The sequence below is a fragment of the Gorilla gorilla genome, chromosome 12, assembly GCF_029281585.2.
Source record: "Gorilla gorilla gorilla isolate KB3781 chromosome 12, NHGRI_mGorGor1-v2.1_pri, whole genome shotgun sequence".
Taxonomy (NCBI): domain Eukaryota; kingdom Metazoa; phylum Chordata; class Mammalia; order Primates; family Hominidae; genus Gorilla; species Gorilla gorilla.
This window is the reverse complement of record NC_073236.2, coordinates 84,884,720-84,902,462: the sequence shown is the minus strand read 5'-3', so window position 1 is coordinate 84,902,462 and position 17,743 is coordinate 84,884,720. Positions and strand designations below refer to the sequence as shown.

Below are 17,743 nucleotides of genomic sequence, written 5' to 3'. Positions count from 1 at the left end.
CTTGACTTGGGTCCCCTCATCCTCCTCCTGGCTGGTTTCCCTTTTCCACCCAAAGCTCCACCTCTTGGAGAACCGCCCAAAAAGGCTCAAGCAAATTTCCTCCTCCAGCAGAGGTAGAAATCTACATTCAGCCTGCCTAAAATTTCTCTGCTCTATAAAACTCCCAACCTACTCCTACCTCTTCCAAGTCATGCCCACAAATGCCATGAGGATTTGTCTATTTAATAAATCTAGCTTTTATGGTGTTGAATAGTCTTAAGCTAGCAAATGTGGAGGCTCTGGAAGTGAGTAAGACATGGTTTCTGCTCCCTGCGGAGTTTATAATTGAGTGAGGGAGATACTCGTCCATAAATAATACAGGAGCACAAAATGGGTACCGTGTGAGTAAGCAGTGGTGAGTCACAAGGGAAGTGGTGAGCAGGGACTCAGAATGGGCCACGGCAGCATTCAGTACCCAGGGTGGAACATTGCACTATAGGGTGAGTCACTTGTAAATCCTATCCTCAAGACTCGGCTGATGTTGAGAGTCTGGAGCAGGTACTTGGGAATGGACAGCATTCCCACCTTCAGAGACGTTGTATTCCACTGTGGTAGAGAAGCACCAAGCCCAATGTATGCTCTGAGGGAAAGCTCCTTGGAGGTAATCCACGGAGCCTCTGTAGAAGGGAGTGACCTTTGAGGTTGATCTTGAGAGATAAGGAGAAATCCACCAGATAGCACTATCAAGGAAGAGCCATTCCAGGCAAAAGGAATATGGCATATGAAGAGCGAAGGTGGGAAGAACCAGGAGGTGATGAAGAAATAGAAGTGCTCAGTGGCTGAGGGTGTGAAGGGAGGGGAATGTGGAGACACAGGCTGGGATAGAGCAGAAGTTTCATGCTGAACTGTGTACTTGTAGGCACTACGTAACTCTGAGGGATCTAGCGTGGGGCATTCCCTCCCATCTTGGGGAGAAGAAGTGAGCCTGGAGTTGGAGCAATCAGATTAATCAGGAGAACGATGATGAAGGCCTCTGCCAAAAAGGTTATTTCAGAGTATTTCTTGGAGTAGTGGCCATAGACCAGGACTTGGAAACCCTTCTGCCTGGCAGGTATTTAGTTGTAACTATACTTGCCACACTGGAATTTGGACTTTATTTCAGCTTTACAACATTCAGGGGTTTTATACGGTGCAGTAGATAGAGAAAAAAGCATGCGATGCATTGCATTTATACAAGGTACAAGTCCCAACAAGGGCAAAGGGAGATCAGATAAGTCTGTTTCACTTTCATGTCAGGGCAGTGCCAGCCAGACAAAGTGCCGAGGGCTTCGACCGGCATTTATGACCAGGCAGGGCACTATGACTTATCTAGGAACTGGTGAGGCCAATGAAAGCAGCTGCTTCTCAGACCCTTCTTTGATATTCTCTGGTTTTTTTTTTTAAAGCAGTGATTTCTCCCTATTTATTATCTTGCTATTCCCTTGCCAGGTAGAATAGGGTCTGATTAACTTTATTTAGAATCGGACACACACACACACACACACACACACACACACACACACACACACACAAAATACCTGATACAGTATGTGAAATCCCACCACTCGATGACTATTAGGGATTAAAACCCATTATTGTTTCTATTATGGAGTGCAGAGTCCAGAGAAAAGAGGGTATATATAGAGTAAATTTTGACTGGGAAGATTTCTTAATTCTTTTGAATTGTAAAGTACACATAACAAAAATGTACCATTTTAATCATTTTTTAAGTGTACAGTTCAAGGACGTTAAAAACATTGACACTGTTGTGCAACCATCACTGCCTCCGTCTCAGAATTCTTTTCATCTTCTAAAACTGATGACATTCCCATTAAATGATAACTTTTCATTTCCCCAACACCTGGCATCTACCATTTTACTTTCTGTCTCTATGAATGTTACCACTCTTGGTACCTCGTATAAGTGGAATCATACAGTATTTGTCTTTCTGTAATGGGCTTATTCCACTTAGCATAATGTCCTCAAGATTCCTCCATGTTGTAGCGTGTGTCAGAATTTCCTTACTTTAAAGACTGAATGTTTCATTTTATGTATAGACTGTATTTTGCTTATCTATTTGTTGAGGGGCACCTGTGTGGCTGCCACATTTCAGCCACTGTGAGTGATGCTGCTATGAACATGGATGTACAAATATATCTTCAAAACCCTGCTTTCAAGTATTTGAGGTATATGCCCAGTGGTGTAATTGCTGAATCATATGGCAGTTCTATTTTTAACTTTTTGAGGAATTACTATACTGTTTTCCATAGCAGCTCTACCATTTTATATTCCCACCAGTTGTACACAAGGGTTCAAATCTCTCCACATCCTTGCCAAAGCTTATTTTATGTGTTTATTTTGATAATAGCTGTCCGAATGGATATGAAGTGTATCTCATTGTGGGTTTCATTTGCGTTTAGGGAGTTTGTTTGTTCTTAATTCTGCAAATGTATAGGCCCTGTGTCAGATGCTGGGGATATAAAGAGAAGTAAGTCCCAGATAGAAAGCACAAGATCTCGGCCAGGATCAAGGGGATGCTGCTGTGGAGGGGCCTGGGGGAAGGTCTGTGTAAAGTCCCTCAATATGGAGCCATCACTTGGTGGAAAGAGAAGCAAACCTCCCTATTTCCATAATCTTGCCCAAGGCCAGCCTCCTAGAGCTCAGGATGCTGAGGGAGGCTCCTGGGAATGAGCAGGAGAGGAGTGGAGTCAAAGGTCTTTGAAAAGCCACCATGCCTCTCATTGTAAGGGTCCCTGCAGGCAGGTGAGGGGATCAGACCAAGTGCTTTTTGTGGATTGAGAGTAGTAGAGGCACTTCTGATTTTTAGGGAGGAATTACACCATCTGGAGAATAAGAGCAAGAATGCCTGTGAATCTTCTTTGATCTAACTCCACTAGCCATGAGACATGTGTCGTCCTGATATTCCTGCATTTCCAACATCCCAGTCCCCAAAATGCCTGATCTCGAGAATGTGCCATGCTGCCTCAAGACCAGCCTAGCTTTCACAGCAGGGGCCTCCAGAGTCTGGCAAGGTTGAGAGCAGAATTTAGAAGCAGGGATCTGTTTCATGCCTTTGATCCTGTCGAAAATAGTGAAAGCATTTGCCAGAGCCAGCTGGCTTCTCAGGGTGGGGGATGGCACAGCCGCCAGCCTCAGCAGCCTCTTGTGCCCATGGCAACTACAGGTCCTTGGAAAACCAAAAAGTGCACTGGGCTTTTGCAGGAACGTCAGCTACCCCTGAATGAAAGCTCCAGCATGGAATGCTTGAGAAAGAAAAAATGTATGGAGGGAGAGAAAACATAGAAAGGATATTTTTTAAATGCTATAAGTTCATTTCTAGAAATATCAGGCTATAACATCCCTTACAAATTAACATTTTGAAGGCTGGGCGTGGTGGCTCACACCTGTATTCTCAGCACTTTGGGAGGCTGAGGTGGGTGACCTGAGGTGAGGAGTTTGAGGCCAGCCTGGCCAACATGGTGAAACCCCATCTCTACTAAAAATACAAAAATCAGCCAGTTGTGGTGGCAGGCGCCTGTAATCCCAGCTACTTGGGAGGCTGAGGCCAGGAGAATTGCTTGAACCGGGAGGCAGAGGTTGAAGGGAGCTGAGATTGTACCACTGCACTCCAGCCTGGGTAACAGAGCCGAGACTATGTCTCAAAAAATAATAATAAAAATGACAATTTGAGCCATAATAGGACATTTCATTCCCATTTTCATTGCAGATGGCCCGATACTTGGTACATTTAGTACCAATTGTTAGAATTTTTCTAACTTGTAAATTATATAGCAGCTGGGATGATGTATGTGGATCACTTTGTGGGCTGCAAAGCTCTATGGTACCCGCAAGATGTGTGATGTAAGGACATGGGTGTCTTTCAGTTTTTAATCTGTGTGAGCAGATATTTCCAGTGAATAAAAATGTGATTCTGAAAGGATTACTGTTATTCAAGAGCAATTATAAATGCAAACAGAGTTTTTGTTCTTGCTTCTGCTCCTCATCCTCAGAATATGTCAGTGGTGAGATAGATAGATAGATAGATAGATAGATAGATAGATAGATAGATAGATAGATAGATAGATAGATAGATATCACAGCAGGCAGAGAGAAAAAGGAGTGGTGACCTAAATATTTCCTCATGCTTAAGAAACATGTATTAGCAGCAGTAAAGAAAATTTTGGTTTTAAAAAAATACCCTTAATTATTCCTTCCTAATAGAAGAATAGCTTTTTGGTTTGGTTTTTTCTTCTTGACATCCTTGATAGCAAAGAGCAGAAACCCACTCAAACCAGCTTAAACTTTTTTTTTTTTTGAGACAGGGTCCCACTTTGTCACCCAGGTTGGAGTGCTGTGGTGCAATCTCAGATCACTGCAATCTGTGCCTCCCGTGCTCAAGAGATCCTCTCACATTAGCTTCCCAAGCAGCTGAGACCACAGGTGCCTGCCACCATGCCCGGCTAATTTTTTTTCTGTATTTTTAGTAGATACGGGGTTTCACCATGTTGCCCAGGCTAGAAACCAGCTTAAATTTTAAAATAATAATAACAGATGAGTTTATTGGAAAGCTACGGAGATATTTTATAGAATCCAAGAGCAGGAAAGAACACCTGCCAAGGAACTGACTTTAGCAATGAACTAGAAAACGCACAGGAACCAAGCAAGTAGTTCCTTTCCCCTCCTCTCCCACTCTTAGTCAGCTAGTTTCAGCATCCACTGCTCTTCTGGGTCTTATCTCTGCCTTTGACCCCTCTCTCTGCACAAGCAGCCTTTCTCTACTTCATCTGCACACGGCCCAGTCTCGGCTGCCCCAAAATGCCACCCACAGGCCCAAAGTCCACATCTCATCCCTGTAGGCACCAACTGATTCAGCCTCTCAGATTCCAATTTACCAAGAGAGAATTTTGATTACCCAGCCCAGTGTGAGCCTGGCCCCTCCAGGATCAACATCTGCCCCCAGAGTATAAACATGACTGCGGGGGCAGTTCTCAGGGAAGGGGCATGGGCTAGATAGGGACCCTGCAAGCTGTCTACAATGCTACACAGCACTTACGGTACTTGTCTATGTGTTTAGATTCTCGAATATTTTTGCAATCATAAATTAACCTCACTGAGAGATCCTTCTCGTTTTTGGTTTTAAGTGAAGTATGATCTTTGAAACTATGGTGTAAAGTGAGTTGTTGGGATTTATCTGAGGATTACAGTCCTCTGAATTATCTTAGTATCTCATGGCCAAATATCATCTAAAATTAGCCATATTCAAAGAATGTGTTCACTGAATAACTGTCCACGTGCTTTGTCATTTGCAATCACTCTTGAGTGTCCTAAAAATAGAATTACTTTACAGATGTATTTAGTTCATCGGAAAAGTATTGGTTACTCATTTTCTTATAATTCTAAATAGTCAAAGATAACTAACTCCCTTTTTTCTTTTCTCACTTACATATATTCAGCCATAAAGTCAGAAGATGTGCCCATTTCAGGGTACACATTTTCAGATATATTTGCTCAAGTCAAGGAAAAATCCCCTAATCACTGTGTTATAATTCACCAAATTAGAAATGATTAAAGTTGTCAGTTTAGAAATGAGAGAACCTTATTTTTAGTCACGTAGAAGTAGATCTACAACTTCTTAAGATTAGCCAAGCTAGGCTGAGCATGGTGGCTCATGCCTTATAATCCCAGCACTTTGGGAGGCCGAGGTGGGCAGATCACGTGAGGTCAGGAGTTCAAGACCACCCTGGCCAACATGATGAATCTCTGTCTCTACTAAAAAATACAATTAGCCAAGCGTGGTGGTGGGTGCCTGTAATCCCAGCTACTCAGAAGGCTGAGGCAAGAGAATCGCTTGAACTTGAGAGGCAGAGGTTGCAGTGAGCCAAGATTACACCACTGCCCACTGCACTCCAGCATGGGTGACAGAGCGAGAGTCCATCTCAAAAAAAAAAAAAAAAGATTAGCCAAGCTAGATTTCAGATCAAGGCGGTTCCTATTTAAATGCTAAAGAACACTATCTAAACCAAAAAGTTCTTATTTTGGTATTATTTTTCTAAGAAATATTTCAAAACTACTAGATATACATAGTTATGGGAAAAAGAAAAGGAGAAATATTATGTATATGTATACTGAATTATTTATAGGTGAAATATGATGTCTGAAATTTGCTTCAAAATAATCTAGGGTGGAGGTTCGTGAAACAGGGTTGGCCATGTGTTAATAGCTGTTGAGGCTGGACAGTGGGCATACAGGGGTTCTTTATACTCTTCTTCTATACATGTTTGAAACTTTCCATAATATTTAAAAAATGGCAAAAATACTGGAACATAAATACCTTGAGTCATTTACATTTTAAGCCTTACAAGATTGTTGCCATTGGAGGAGGAGAATTAGGAAATCTAACCTTTTTCAACGTCAAATCCAAGATTATAATTGTACATAAGACTGAAAGACTATTTTTGCCCAACATTTTCCTTGGGGAAAGTCCTGGATTTCTTTTCAAAAGTTCAAGTAAGACCAGAGGGTGGGAAGGAATGAGCATTTATAGTTTGTGTGTTCTGTTTCTAAACTTTAAAGGCAAATTTAGAACTCAGTCCTAAGTAAATGTGAATGCTCACAGTAAGTGTTTTATTTCTAATTGCCATAATCTTCCAATGACATAATTCTTGCCAACACAGTTTGCTGAGAGGCAACTGGGAAAAACAGGGGGAAAACTGATTTTTCTCAGGCTTTGGAAAACTATATTTTCAGTGCAGCAGAGTAAAACATATCAAACTTTATTCTTGTGTTATTTGAAGGATGTTCAAGGTCAAATATTATGAAGTCCATATTCTAAAAATCACAGCTTTGGGGTTTGTACCACATCATGTAATTGGCTGTACATGCCCTTCTGAATAATTCAAAATGTATTTACTCAATTTATGAGAATTTGATTAAAATGAATCAAAATAGCACCCATGCTTCTCATTTTATAATAAAGAGATAAAGTCAGATTTTAATTGTCTCTCTACTTCGTTCTGTCGTAACAGGAAAATTATTGCAAGTTAACTCAGGTGCCAAAGAACAACTTTTTTTTGAAGCTCCAAGAGGCAAACGGCATATAATAAGACCTTCAGAGGTAATAATCATACACAAAGATTTTTAAAGATATTTTGTGAAGATTTAATATGTGCATTTTAATAAAACCTATCACATTAACTATTAATATGGATTATATTTACTATACCTTTAAGTTTGATCATGTCTTGAATCTGATTGCTTAATCTGGTTTCCAGGTTCCCAGAACATATGGATTTATCACACCACTGGTGTAGCAATGTACAGTTGGTGCTCTGCTTAATTTTTCTCTGCCTGAAGACAATGAATAAGCTAGCAATTTGGATGTTATATATTCCTTTTTCCATTTGACATGTCATTTTGTGCAAAGCTTTTTATGAACATATATTTTGAAACATGTTTTCTCAATGGTTATTTGTAATTATGAACATTATTAACTATAACAACAGAATTTTTTTTTTGAGGTGGAGTCTTGCTCTTTTGCCCAGGCTGGAGTGCAGGGGCACCATCTTGGCTCACTGCAACCTCCCCCTCCCAGGTTAATGTGATTCTCCCACCACAGCCTCCCGAGTAGCTGGGATCATAGGCATCTGCCACCACACCCAGCTAATTTTTTTATTTTATTTTTTTAGTAGAGATGGGGTTTCCCTATGTTGGCCAGGCTGGTCTCGAACTCCTAACCTCAGGTGATCCGCCCACGTCAGCCTCCCAAAGTGCTGGGATTACAGATGTGAGCCACCGTGTCCAGCCTGGAAATTATTTTTTGAGACAAAAACAATCTGCAATCTGACCATTGTATTGTATCAAACTGTTTTCTTTTTTCTAGGTTTCCTTATGTCCTTAGCTACATACATGATTTTTTAGTTGCTGAAATCAAAGCCTAGATAAAATTTTTGAATCCCTAAACTAACACCTCTTGAAAGCTAGATGGCTTTTGTAGATGCGTACCTCTTTCAGGGTGTACACATAATGAGCCCTGGTCTAACTGTTGATGAGGATGAGGAAATATTGCTTCCTTAGAGGAAAAGGAGGTAAGGGTATGCCACTGAGTGGCACGCATCTGCCTCTCCCTCACTTCAGTTTGCCAGTATCTTAAACTGTCCCAGTATTGTAAGGTTCTCCCTAAGACATTTGGACACGTGTACATTTGCATTTTCGTTGTTTGTAAAGGAAGTATATGTGTAGTACTTAAAAAATATACATTGTTATAGATCATGGCATTGTATTAATGGAAATTGTTCACTGAGAAATTTTTATCTCACTCCCCTCCCGAATTCCAATTTGTTTGTCTCTGATCAGTCCTCTTTTTAACTTTTTTATATGGAGAAACTTATGGCCTTGAGTAAGAGATATTTTTAATTACGTCATTCATTCACTGGTAATTTGTTGACTGCCAGATACTTTATATACCTTTATTTTTAATTTTAATTTCAGCTTTGATTTTAGATTCGGGGGTACATGCATAGGTTTGCTTCATGGGTCTGTTGTATGACACTGAGGACTGGCATACAAATTATTGCATCACCCAGGTAGGGAGCACAGTACCTAGTAGATAGTGTTTTAGCCTTTGCCACCTCCTCTCTCTGCCCCCCAGTAATCCCCAGTATCTGTTGTTCCCACCTTCCTGTCTGTGTGTACCCAATGCTTTATTCCCACTCGTGAGAACGTGTGGTATTTGGTATTCTGTTCCTGCGTTCTCTTAATATAATGGCTTCTAGCTACATCCATGTTGCTGCAAAGAACATTATTTCATTATTTTTTATGGCTGCATAGTATTCTATGGTGTATATGTACCACATTTCCTTTATCCAGTTGGTCACTGATGGGCATCTTGGTTGATTCCATATCTTTGCTATTGTGAATAGTGCTGCAATGAATATATGAGTACATGTGTCTTTTTGGTAGAACAATTCATTTTCTTTGGGGTATGTACCCGGTAATGGTATTGCTGAGTAGAATGGTAATTCTTTTTTAAGTTCTTTGAGAAATCTCCAAACTGCTTTCCACAGAGGCTAAACTAATTTACATTCCCACCAACAGTGAATAAGCATTCCCTTTACTCTTCAGCCTTGCCAGATTCTGGTTTTTTTTTTTTTTTTACTTTTAATAATAGCCATTCTGAAGGATGTGAGACAGCATCTTGTGGTTTTGATTAGCATTTCTCCAGTGATTGGTGATAAACATTTTTTCATGTTTGTTGGCTGCTTGTATGTCTTCTTTTGAGACGTGTCTTTTCATATCTTTTGCCCACTTTTTTTTTTTTTTTAAGACCCTTTTCTAAGGGTCTTGCTGTATCACCCAGGCTGGAGTGTAGCGGTACCATCACGGCTCACTGCAACCTCGACTTGCCAGGCTTAGGTGATCTTTCTGCCTCAGTCTCCCGAGTAGCTGGGACTGTAGATGCACACCACCATGCCCAGCTAATTCTTGTATAATAGTTTTAGTAGAGCCAGGGTTTTGCCATGTTGCTCAGGCTGGTCTCCAACTCCTGTTGCCCTCTTTTTAATGGGGTTGTTTTTTGCCTGTTGACTTAAGTTCCTTTTAGATTCTGGATATTAGACCCTTTTCAGATGCATGGTTTGCAAATATTTTCTCCCATTCTGTAGGTTGTCTGTTTTCTCTGTCGATATTTTCTTTTGCTATGTGGAAGCGCTTTAGTTAATTAAACTCATCAAGTCTCACTTGTCAATTTTTGTTTTTGTTACAATTGCTTTTGAGGACTTAGTCATAAATTCTTACCCAAGGCCGATGTCCAGAATGGTATTTCCTAGGTTTTCTTCTAGGATTCTTATAGTTTGAGGTCTTACATTTAAATCTCTAATACATCTTGAGTTAATTTTTGTGTATGGTGAAATGTAGGGGTCCAGTTTCATTCTTCTGCAAATGGCTAGCCAGTTTTCCCTGCACCATTTATTTAACAGAGAGTCCTTTCCCCATTGCTTATTTTTGCTGACTGTGTCGAAGATCAGCTGGCTGTAGGTGTGCAGCTTTATTTCTGGGTTCTCTATTCCACTGGCCTATATGTCTTTTTATACCAGTACCAGTCTGTTTTGGTTACTGTAGCCTTGTAGTATACTTTGAAGTCCAGTAATACGATACCTCTGGCTTTGTTCTTTTTGCCTAGAAATGCTTTGACTATTCAGCCTCTTTTTTGGCTCCATATGAATTTCAGAATATATACACCTATATTTTAATCCTCATAACAGCTTTACATGATAGTTGTCAATCTGGTTTTACAGATAAGGAAACTAAGGCTCTGTAAGGGCAAAAGACCTACAGCACTGTGATCTTAACCCAAAGGCATCTATGTGTGACTCCATGGCCTACACCATGAAGCCTCTCAATTTCTCCTTTGGATTTAAGTGTCATTTCACATCACTTCAGCTGTACTTTCCCTTCCTGTTTTAGTGCCCCCAAATAAGTATACTAAAATGAAATGTAATTTAACCAAATGGTAGAGGAGGATGAGGCTGGCTTGGAACAGATGAGCAATTATTATATAAAAGATAATGCAGAAAAGGAAAATTCATGTTATAATGCTTCCCAAAGTGACAGGCTCTTGCTCTGAAGAGTTAATTTGTTACCCTGTGGTGCACATTTGTTACTCCAGAGGCTAATTCCTGATGATGTTGGTTGCAGAGTCCCTCCAACTGATGCTTTCTTGGCCAACTTCCCTAGTAGTGCCGCTACTGAGAGCATTGAAGAGGTAGCTCATCATGTTAGTCCCAATATTATAAGGCCCTTTGACTGAGCATGGGGGATTTTGGAAAATCTTTTTCAAAGAAGCAATTTTTTTTTTAAGAAACAATCATGGTAAACTAATAAAAAGCTTACCCAGCAAATTGTTAAAATATGACAAATGTTAAAATGCCCATTTCAAATCCATCTGATACAAATGGTACAGTTAAAGCAGCACCATATTGGGAGGCAAACTCTCTGGAGCAAACCTCCCCCTTCGGTTTCCTAAGCGTGCTGTGACTGCAGTGATGTAACCTGTCTGTGGGCCTCAGTTGCTTCCTTTGCAAAATGATAACATGTCTACCTGAGGCAAGGTGCTAAGGAAGGGATCCCTTGAGGACTCTCCTTCCATCTTAGTTCCAGCATTTTCAACAAGTTTATTTAACCCTTTTGCATTGACAGATTACAGGTATCATTTTTAATGCTCCATTTTAAGTGCAATTTCTGTAGCTTCCAGCAAGTTCGACATTTGCTTCCCCTGGAGAACACGGTGTCCTGATCTGGCCAACAGTGTTGTGTTGGGGTGTCTGCCAGGGGAGCAATACCATCTCCCTTTCCTTTCCTGCTGGGATGAGGCCAGCATCACTGTAGGGATTGCGAGTGGACTAGGAGAGTCTTAGAGATGGAATCTAGAATTTGGAAGGGAGTCAATGGCCAAAAGCATGCTTCCAGAACCAGCAAGGGATGGTTCCCTGCTTCTCTTCCTGTGAAGGTTAGGTTAGGACATCATAAGGGGTTGAGGGACTCCAGTTCTAAAACTGAGGTGATTTCTGGGGGAACCACCTTGAGTCACCTTGGTCTGTGTTCCTACCCGAGGCCCCCAAGTCACAGGACCAGATTCAGATTTTTGTTTCCACCTCTGTGTGCCTCCAAAAGAAACACACAAGATTAAATGAGGAGAAATTTGAGAGACTAACAAATGTATATAGCACCTTACCACGTTGTGACTAAAACTCCTGGCTGCATCTTTATCTCGTAATTTCTCTTCTAAGCAATAACAACAAGCAGAAATTAGGCAAGGTACATTAGCAACGTGCAAAACAGTTTCAAATTCAAAAAGAGAGATCTGGGCTTTAATTTTAGCTACAGTTCTCTAATTTCTTTTACTCCAGTGCTTTCTCTAAAGAAACTGGAATATTAAGGTATAATAGCAGATGTTGAATGAAAGTAAATGAGATAAAATCTCCCCGGAAAGCCATAATGTTGTTGTTATTGTCTATTATTGTTTTAGGAAAATGGAAAGAAAAACCTCAGTCTTATCAGGATTTAACCTATACAAATTACAAATATTCTAGCCAAGAATTTCAGACAAAACAGTTTTAAAGGATAAAAGATTCATGGCAATAGAATATGAATAGCTCTTCAGATTTTTAAAGTAGTCTCTCTAGAGCATACAGGATATTAAGCTTGCTGCAGAACCTTATTACTTTTTCCTCCAAGGAAGCAGTCATGTTTTTTAAAGTTGTGTCTTGTAACTTTTTAAAATAATTGGCTAAATGATCATCTCCATTGATCAGCCTAGGTCAGTGATTCTCAACTGAGAGCAATTTTGTTTCCCAGGAACATTTGGCAATGCCTGGGGACAAGGGTATGCTACTGGCATCCAGTGGGCGGAGACCAGAGATGCTCTAAACATCCTGACACGCACAGGACAGTCCCAACAACAAAGAATTTTCCAGCCTAAGACATCAGTGCTGGGGTTGGGGAATCTGGATCCAGCTTATGGCTTATACAATGATAAATGTCTAGTTAAGAACTAAAATACCTTATTATTATCAAATTTCCACAATTTCAAAGTGTTCATTTTATCTAGAGAAAAACATTTGGGTATTTGACTGCAGTGTTGGTTTCTTAAGACAATGCAAATAACCACTTTAAATATGCAACTTAGAATTCGTGTACCTCAGCACTCAACACAAATGCCTAATGTTGGCAAAGTAATTTAGAATTACTCAGGTGCAAACTGTTTCTTTTAAATAAAACAAACTAGGTTGTGCAAAAATATCATTCTCTTTCGTTCTTTTTCAGATCGAGAAGATACAGTGGGACACATGGACCTGTGTCCTGGGGCCCACCTGTGAGGGAATCTGGCCAGCACATAGCGATATAACTGACGTAAATGCTGCCAGTCTTACCAAAGACTGTTCCCTTTTAGCCACTGGAGATGATTTTGGTTTCGTTAAGCTTTTTTCATATCCTGTCAAGGTAATATTGCATGTTTATTATCTTTACTTGCTCAGTCTCCTTAATAACCTTAAATATTGTATCTAACTGCATTTTTTAAAATTTGAAGTCATAAGCAATTCACATTATCGGAGTATTATTTATGCTGTATAAAAACCTCCCTGACATTGTGTTTGAGTGACTAATTTCAGTGCAGTTCTCATGGCATAGAATTCTACCTTGAAAGGTCTTCAGTGGTCACCAAATCCAACATCTCACAAACTGCAAAGTAAGTGTTACCTTTACAACCTCACAGACCAGTGCCTTTCTAACTTTCATTAGGATACTTCCACAGATGAGGAACTTAATACCACACAGCACCCCAACTGATTTTTAAATACCTCCAATTGTTAAAACGTTTTTCTCTATCTTGAGCTGAATTCTTCTCTTTCCTTTTTTTTTTTTTTTGAGACGGAGTTTCACTCTGTTGCCCAGGCTGGAGTGCAGTGGCGCCATCTCGGCTGACTGCAACTTCTGCCTCCCAGGTTCAGGCAGTTCCCTGCCTCAGCCTCCCAAGTAGCTGGATTACAGATGCCTGCCACCACGCTAGACTAATTTTTGTATTTTTAGTAGAGAGAGGGTTTCACCATCTTGACCAGGCTGGTCTTGAACTCCTTACTTTGTGATCCACCCGCCTTGGCCTCCCAAAGTGCTGGGATTAGGGGCGTGAGCCACTGCGCCTGGCCTCTTTTCTTTTTAAATAAAGTTCTACCTTCTGAACCATCATTAAACAATTCCATTCCTCTTACAGCCGTCATCTTTAGTAAGATCACATTTGACTCCCCAAAGTCTCATTTTTTTTTCCAGCCTAACCTTTCTAGTTCCTTCAGCCATTTCCCATATTCGATGGCTTACAGCTGTCCCCTCCCTTTAAGCACAGTCCAGTTTATCAATTATTCCTTCAACTATCTAGTCTAGAACTGTATTCAGTGTTCCAGTTGTAATCTGATCAGGTCAGAGCACAGTGGGACTGCTACCTTCTTGGTTTTGAGTTTTACACTTGTGTTAAATCAAACTAAAATGGCATTGGCCCTTTTGGCTGCCACACTACAAAACTGAATCATAGACGTCAATCTCAAAAATGTTCAGATTATCCCCAAGCCTGTACTTACGCAGTTGATTTTCTAAGATCTGAGTACAGAACTTTACATTTGTACCCAAAGAGTTTTATTTATTTCTTCTCAGTGTTCCATCCTATCTGTATCTTTGAATACCTTGTCAGAGCATTTTCTCTCCCTTGCAGCATCATGTCATCCTCTGCTTTCACAATCCCGAGTTCTAAATCATAGAAAAAAAAGACAGACTGGAGCAATCACACGTCAACTCCAGGAACCTCCCCCTCAATTCAGTTTTACATTCCATTTATTTATTTATTTATTTTAACTAATGAATGAATGAATGACAGGGTTTTGCTGTGTTTCCCAGGCCGGAGTGCAGTGGCACGATCACCGCTCACTGCAGCCTCTACCTTCTAGACTCAAGCAATCAATCCACCTCAGCCTCCCCAGTAGCTGGGATTATGTGCATACCACCATGCCCGGCTAATTTTTTTACTTTTTGTAGAGATGGGGTCTCACTATATTACCCAGGCTGGTCCCACACTCCTGGACTCAAACAGTCCTCCCACCTGGGCCTCCCAAAGTATTGGAATTATAATCATGAGCCACCATACCCAGCTGACATTCTGTTTATTAATCTACACATTGTAACAATTCTTTAATCAGTAACAGATATTTAAATTTACCCCCCTGTACAGTCATTTATCCTGGTCCAAGAAGACATCATTAAATTCTTGGCAAATGTCTTGCCTAAAGACAAGTGGATAGTGGTCTCTGTCATCCTTAATCTCTCCTTCTAATAAACCAACCAATAAAATATGTGAGGTTAGTTCACAGTGTACCCATTACTGTCTGGTTATCACTACTTCTTTTTCCAAATGCTTATCGAACTCCTGTGTAATATTTCATCCTAGAATTTTCCAGGGATTACATTACCTCATGAATCAATATTTTTCGAAGCCTATTTGTTTTCCCACTGGGATACAAGAACCACTTTGTGTTTGATGCCACCTCTCCTGATTCCTAAACTTTTCAGCTATTACTGTATTATTTCTGTGGTCACGTTTGAAGGCACCTATACTCACGTAAATGAGCTCTGTTTTCTCCTTTGCAGTTTGAAGAACATTCTCTTTGACAGAGGAAATGAGAAATTGACTTTCAGTTCATCTGAAGCCACCTGATTGAGAAGTGTTCCTAACTTTCCTCTATTTTGCTTCTGTCCCTAAATATATCTTTCAAATCCTTTTCAAAAGTCTTATTTTTTGTCTTTAGCATTCCAGAAACTACACTTAAAAGTCGGTGCAAGGCTTTTGTATTCATCCTCAATTATTTGCTCCTCCTGTCATTTGTACATTTTAACCTGAACATACCAGTTACCTCTATGGCCACTTTGGTTACTTTGGACGCTTTTCCTTTCTTCTCCTTTCTTTGTTAATAACTGATTGGGTTATCATGGTGAGTAGCCCTGAGATACACATCTGATTATGTCCAGTGTTACCTTCATTGCCCATCCCAAAGCCACCTGGCAACCTTCTGCCAATGATCTGTCACTTACCAGCCCTTCCTATTTGATCAGAATTTAGTTCTAAGTAGCCATTTTCCTTGCTATTTCTATGTGTAAATGAAATTGCTAGCAGTACAAGGCAAAAAGTTAGTGATACTCTGGTTTTAGTAGACCAAGGTTTTGGAGCAGCTATTTAGATAACTAAAACCCCCACAGTACTATTGCATCTTGCTAGTATTTCCCCTACCTGACAAGGTGGCTTATCTATATATTACAGTCATTTCAAGTTGTGTTCCTCAGACCGGAGTTCCAGGGAGGTATATCTCAGGTGGGAAGGAAGGAACCAGTGCAAAAGCTCTGGAATCCCATTCCTGTTTCAACAAAGTTACACTATGTTTTGTATTTTGCACATTCATCTTCTGTGTGTGCTTTTTTTCTAAGATTTTATTGTGAAGATTTTGAAGCATACACATAAGACGAGAGAATAATATAGTGAACTAATAGAAACCCACAACCTAAATTCTGTAATTTAAAGTAAACTGTAGAATTAAGAAAGAAAAATAAAGGTCTCAAATAACCTAACTTTACACTTCAGAAAACTAGGAAAAGAAGACCAAACTAAGCTTACTGTTAGCAGAAGGAAGGAAATAATAAAGATTAGAACAGAAATAAATAAGAGATTATAAAGAGAATAGAAAAGACCAATGAAACTAAGAGTTGGTGTTTTTGAAAAGGTAAAATTGACCAACCTTTAGCTAGACTAGCCAAAAAAAGGACTCAAATAAAATTATAAATGAAAGATGAGACATTATAACTGATACTATAGAAATACAAAGGATCATAAGAGACTACTTTGAGCAATTACATGCCAACAAATTGGATAACCTGGAAGAAATGAAACATTTCTGGAAATATACAGCCTACCAAAACTGAATTGCAAAGAAATAGAAAATCTGAACAGATCAATAATGCACAAGAGATTGAATCTGTAATCAAGAACCTCCCAGAAAAGCCCAAGACCATGTGGCTTCATGTGTGATTTCTCCCAAGTATTTAAAGAAAAAATATTGCCAATCCTTTTTAAACTCTTTCAAAAAAAAAAAAAAAATTGAAGGGGAGGGAACACTTCTAAACTCATCTTAGAAGGCCAGCAGAACCTTGATACCAAAACCAGATAGACATTACAAGAAAACTACAGGCCAATATGCCTGATGAATATAGGTGCAAAAATCTGAAACAAAATACTACAAACCAAATTCAACAGCACATTAAAAAGATCATACACCATGATCAAGTGGAATGTGTTCCTGGGATGCAAGGATGGTTCAACATATGCAAGTCAGTAAATGTGATGTACCACATAAACAGAATAAAGGATAAAAATCATTTGATTATCTCAGTGGATGTGAGAAAAGGATGGACAAAATTCAACATCCTCTCATGATTAAAAACACTTCAATTAGATATAGAAGAAAGGAACTTCAATAAAGGCCATAAATGAAAAACCCACAACTAACATACTCAATGATGAAAAGCCAAAAGCTTTTCCTCTAAGATCAGGAACAAGACAAGGAAGTCCTAGCCAGAGCAATTAAGCAAGCAAAAGAGAGAAAAGGCATCCAGATCAGAAAGAAAGACGTAAAATTATCTCTATTTATGTACAACATGATCTTATATATAGAAAACCCTAAAGACCCCCCCAAAAGCTATTAGAATTAATAAAGTCAGTAAAGTTGTAGGATACAAAGCTAACATATACAATTCAATTACATTTTTATATACTTAGACTATCTACAAAAACTGTATCATCAAGACAAATAAAATGTTTAGGAATAAGTTTAGCCAAGGAGGCGAAAGAACTGTATACTGAAATCTGTAAGACACTCATGAAATAAATCGAAGAAGACACAAATAAATGGAAAGAGATCCTGTGTTCATGGAGTGGAAGAACTAATATTGTTAAAATGTTCACACTACCCAAAAAATAATCTACAGATTCAATGTAATCCTTATCAAAATTCCAAAGGCATTTTTTTCACAAAAATTGGAAAAACAACCTTAAAATTTGTGTGTAACCACAAAAAACCTGAATAGCCAAAGCAATCCCAAGAAAGAATAAAACTGGAAGTGTCACACTTTGAAATATACA

General features: G+C 39.5%; 1 protein-coding gene across 1 annotated transcript in view; it reads left to right on the top strand.

Annotated features, from left to right (window-relative positions):
- EML6 (EMAP like 6) overlaps positions 1-17,743 on the top strand; it is a 256,550-nt gene that overhangs the window by 184,030 nt on the left and 54,777 nt on the right. The window contains exons 25-26 of the mRNA XM_055377903.2: positions 7,044-7,132; positions 12,838-13,014. Of these exons, the coding sequence (XP_055233878.2) occupies positions 7,044-7,132; positions 12,838-13,014 (266 nt within the window). The remainder of the gene's footprint in view (positions 1-7,043; positions 7,133-12,837; positions 13,015-17,743) is intronic.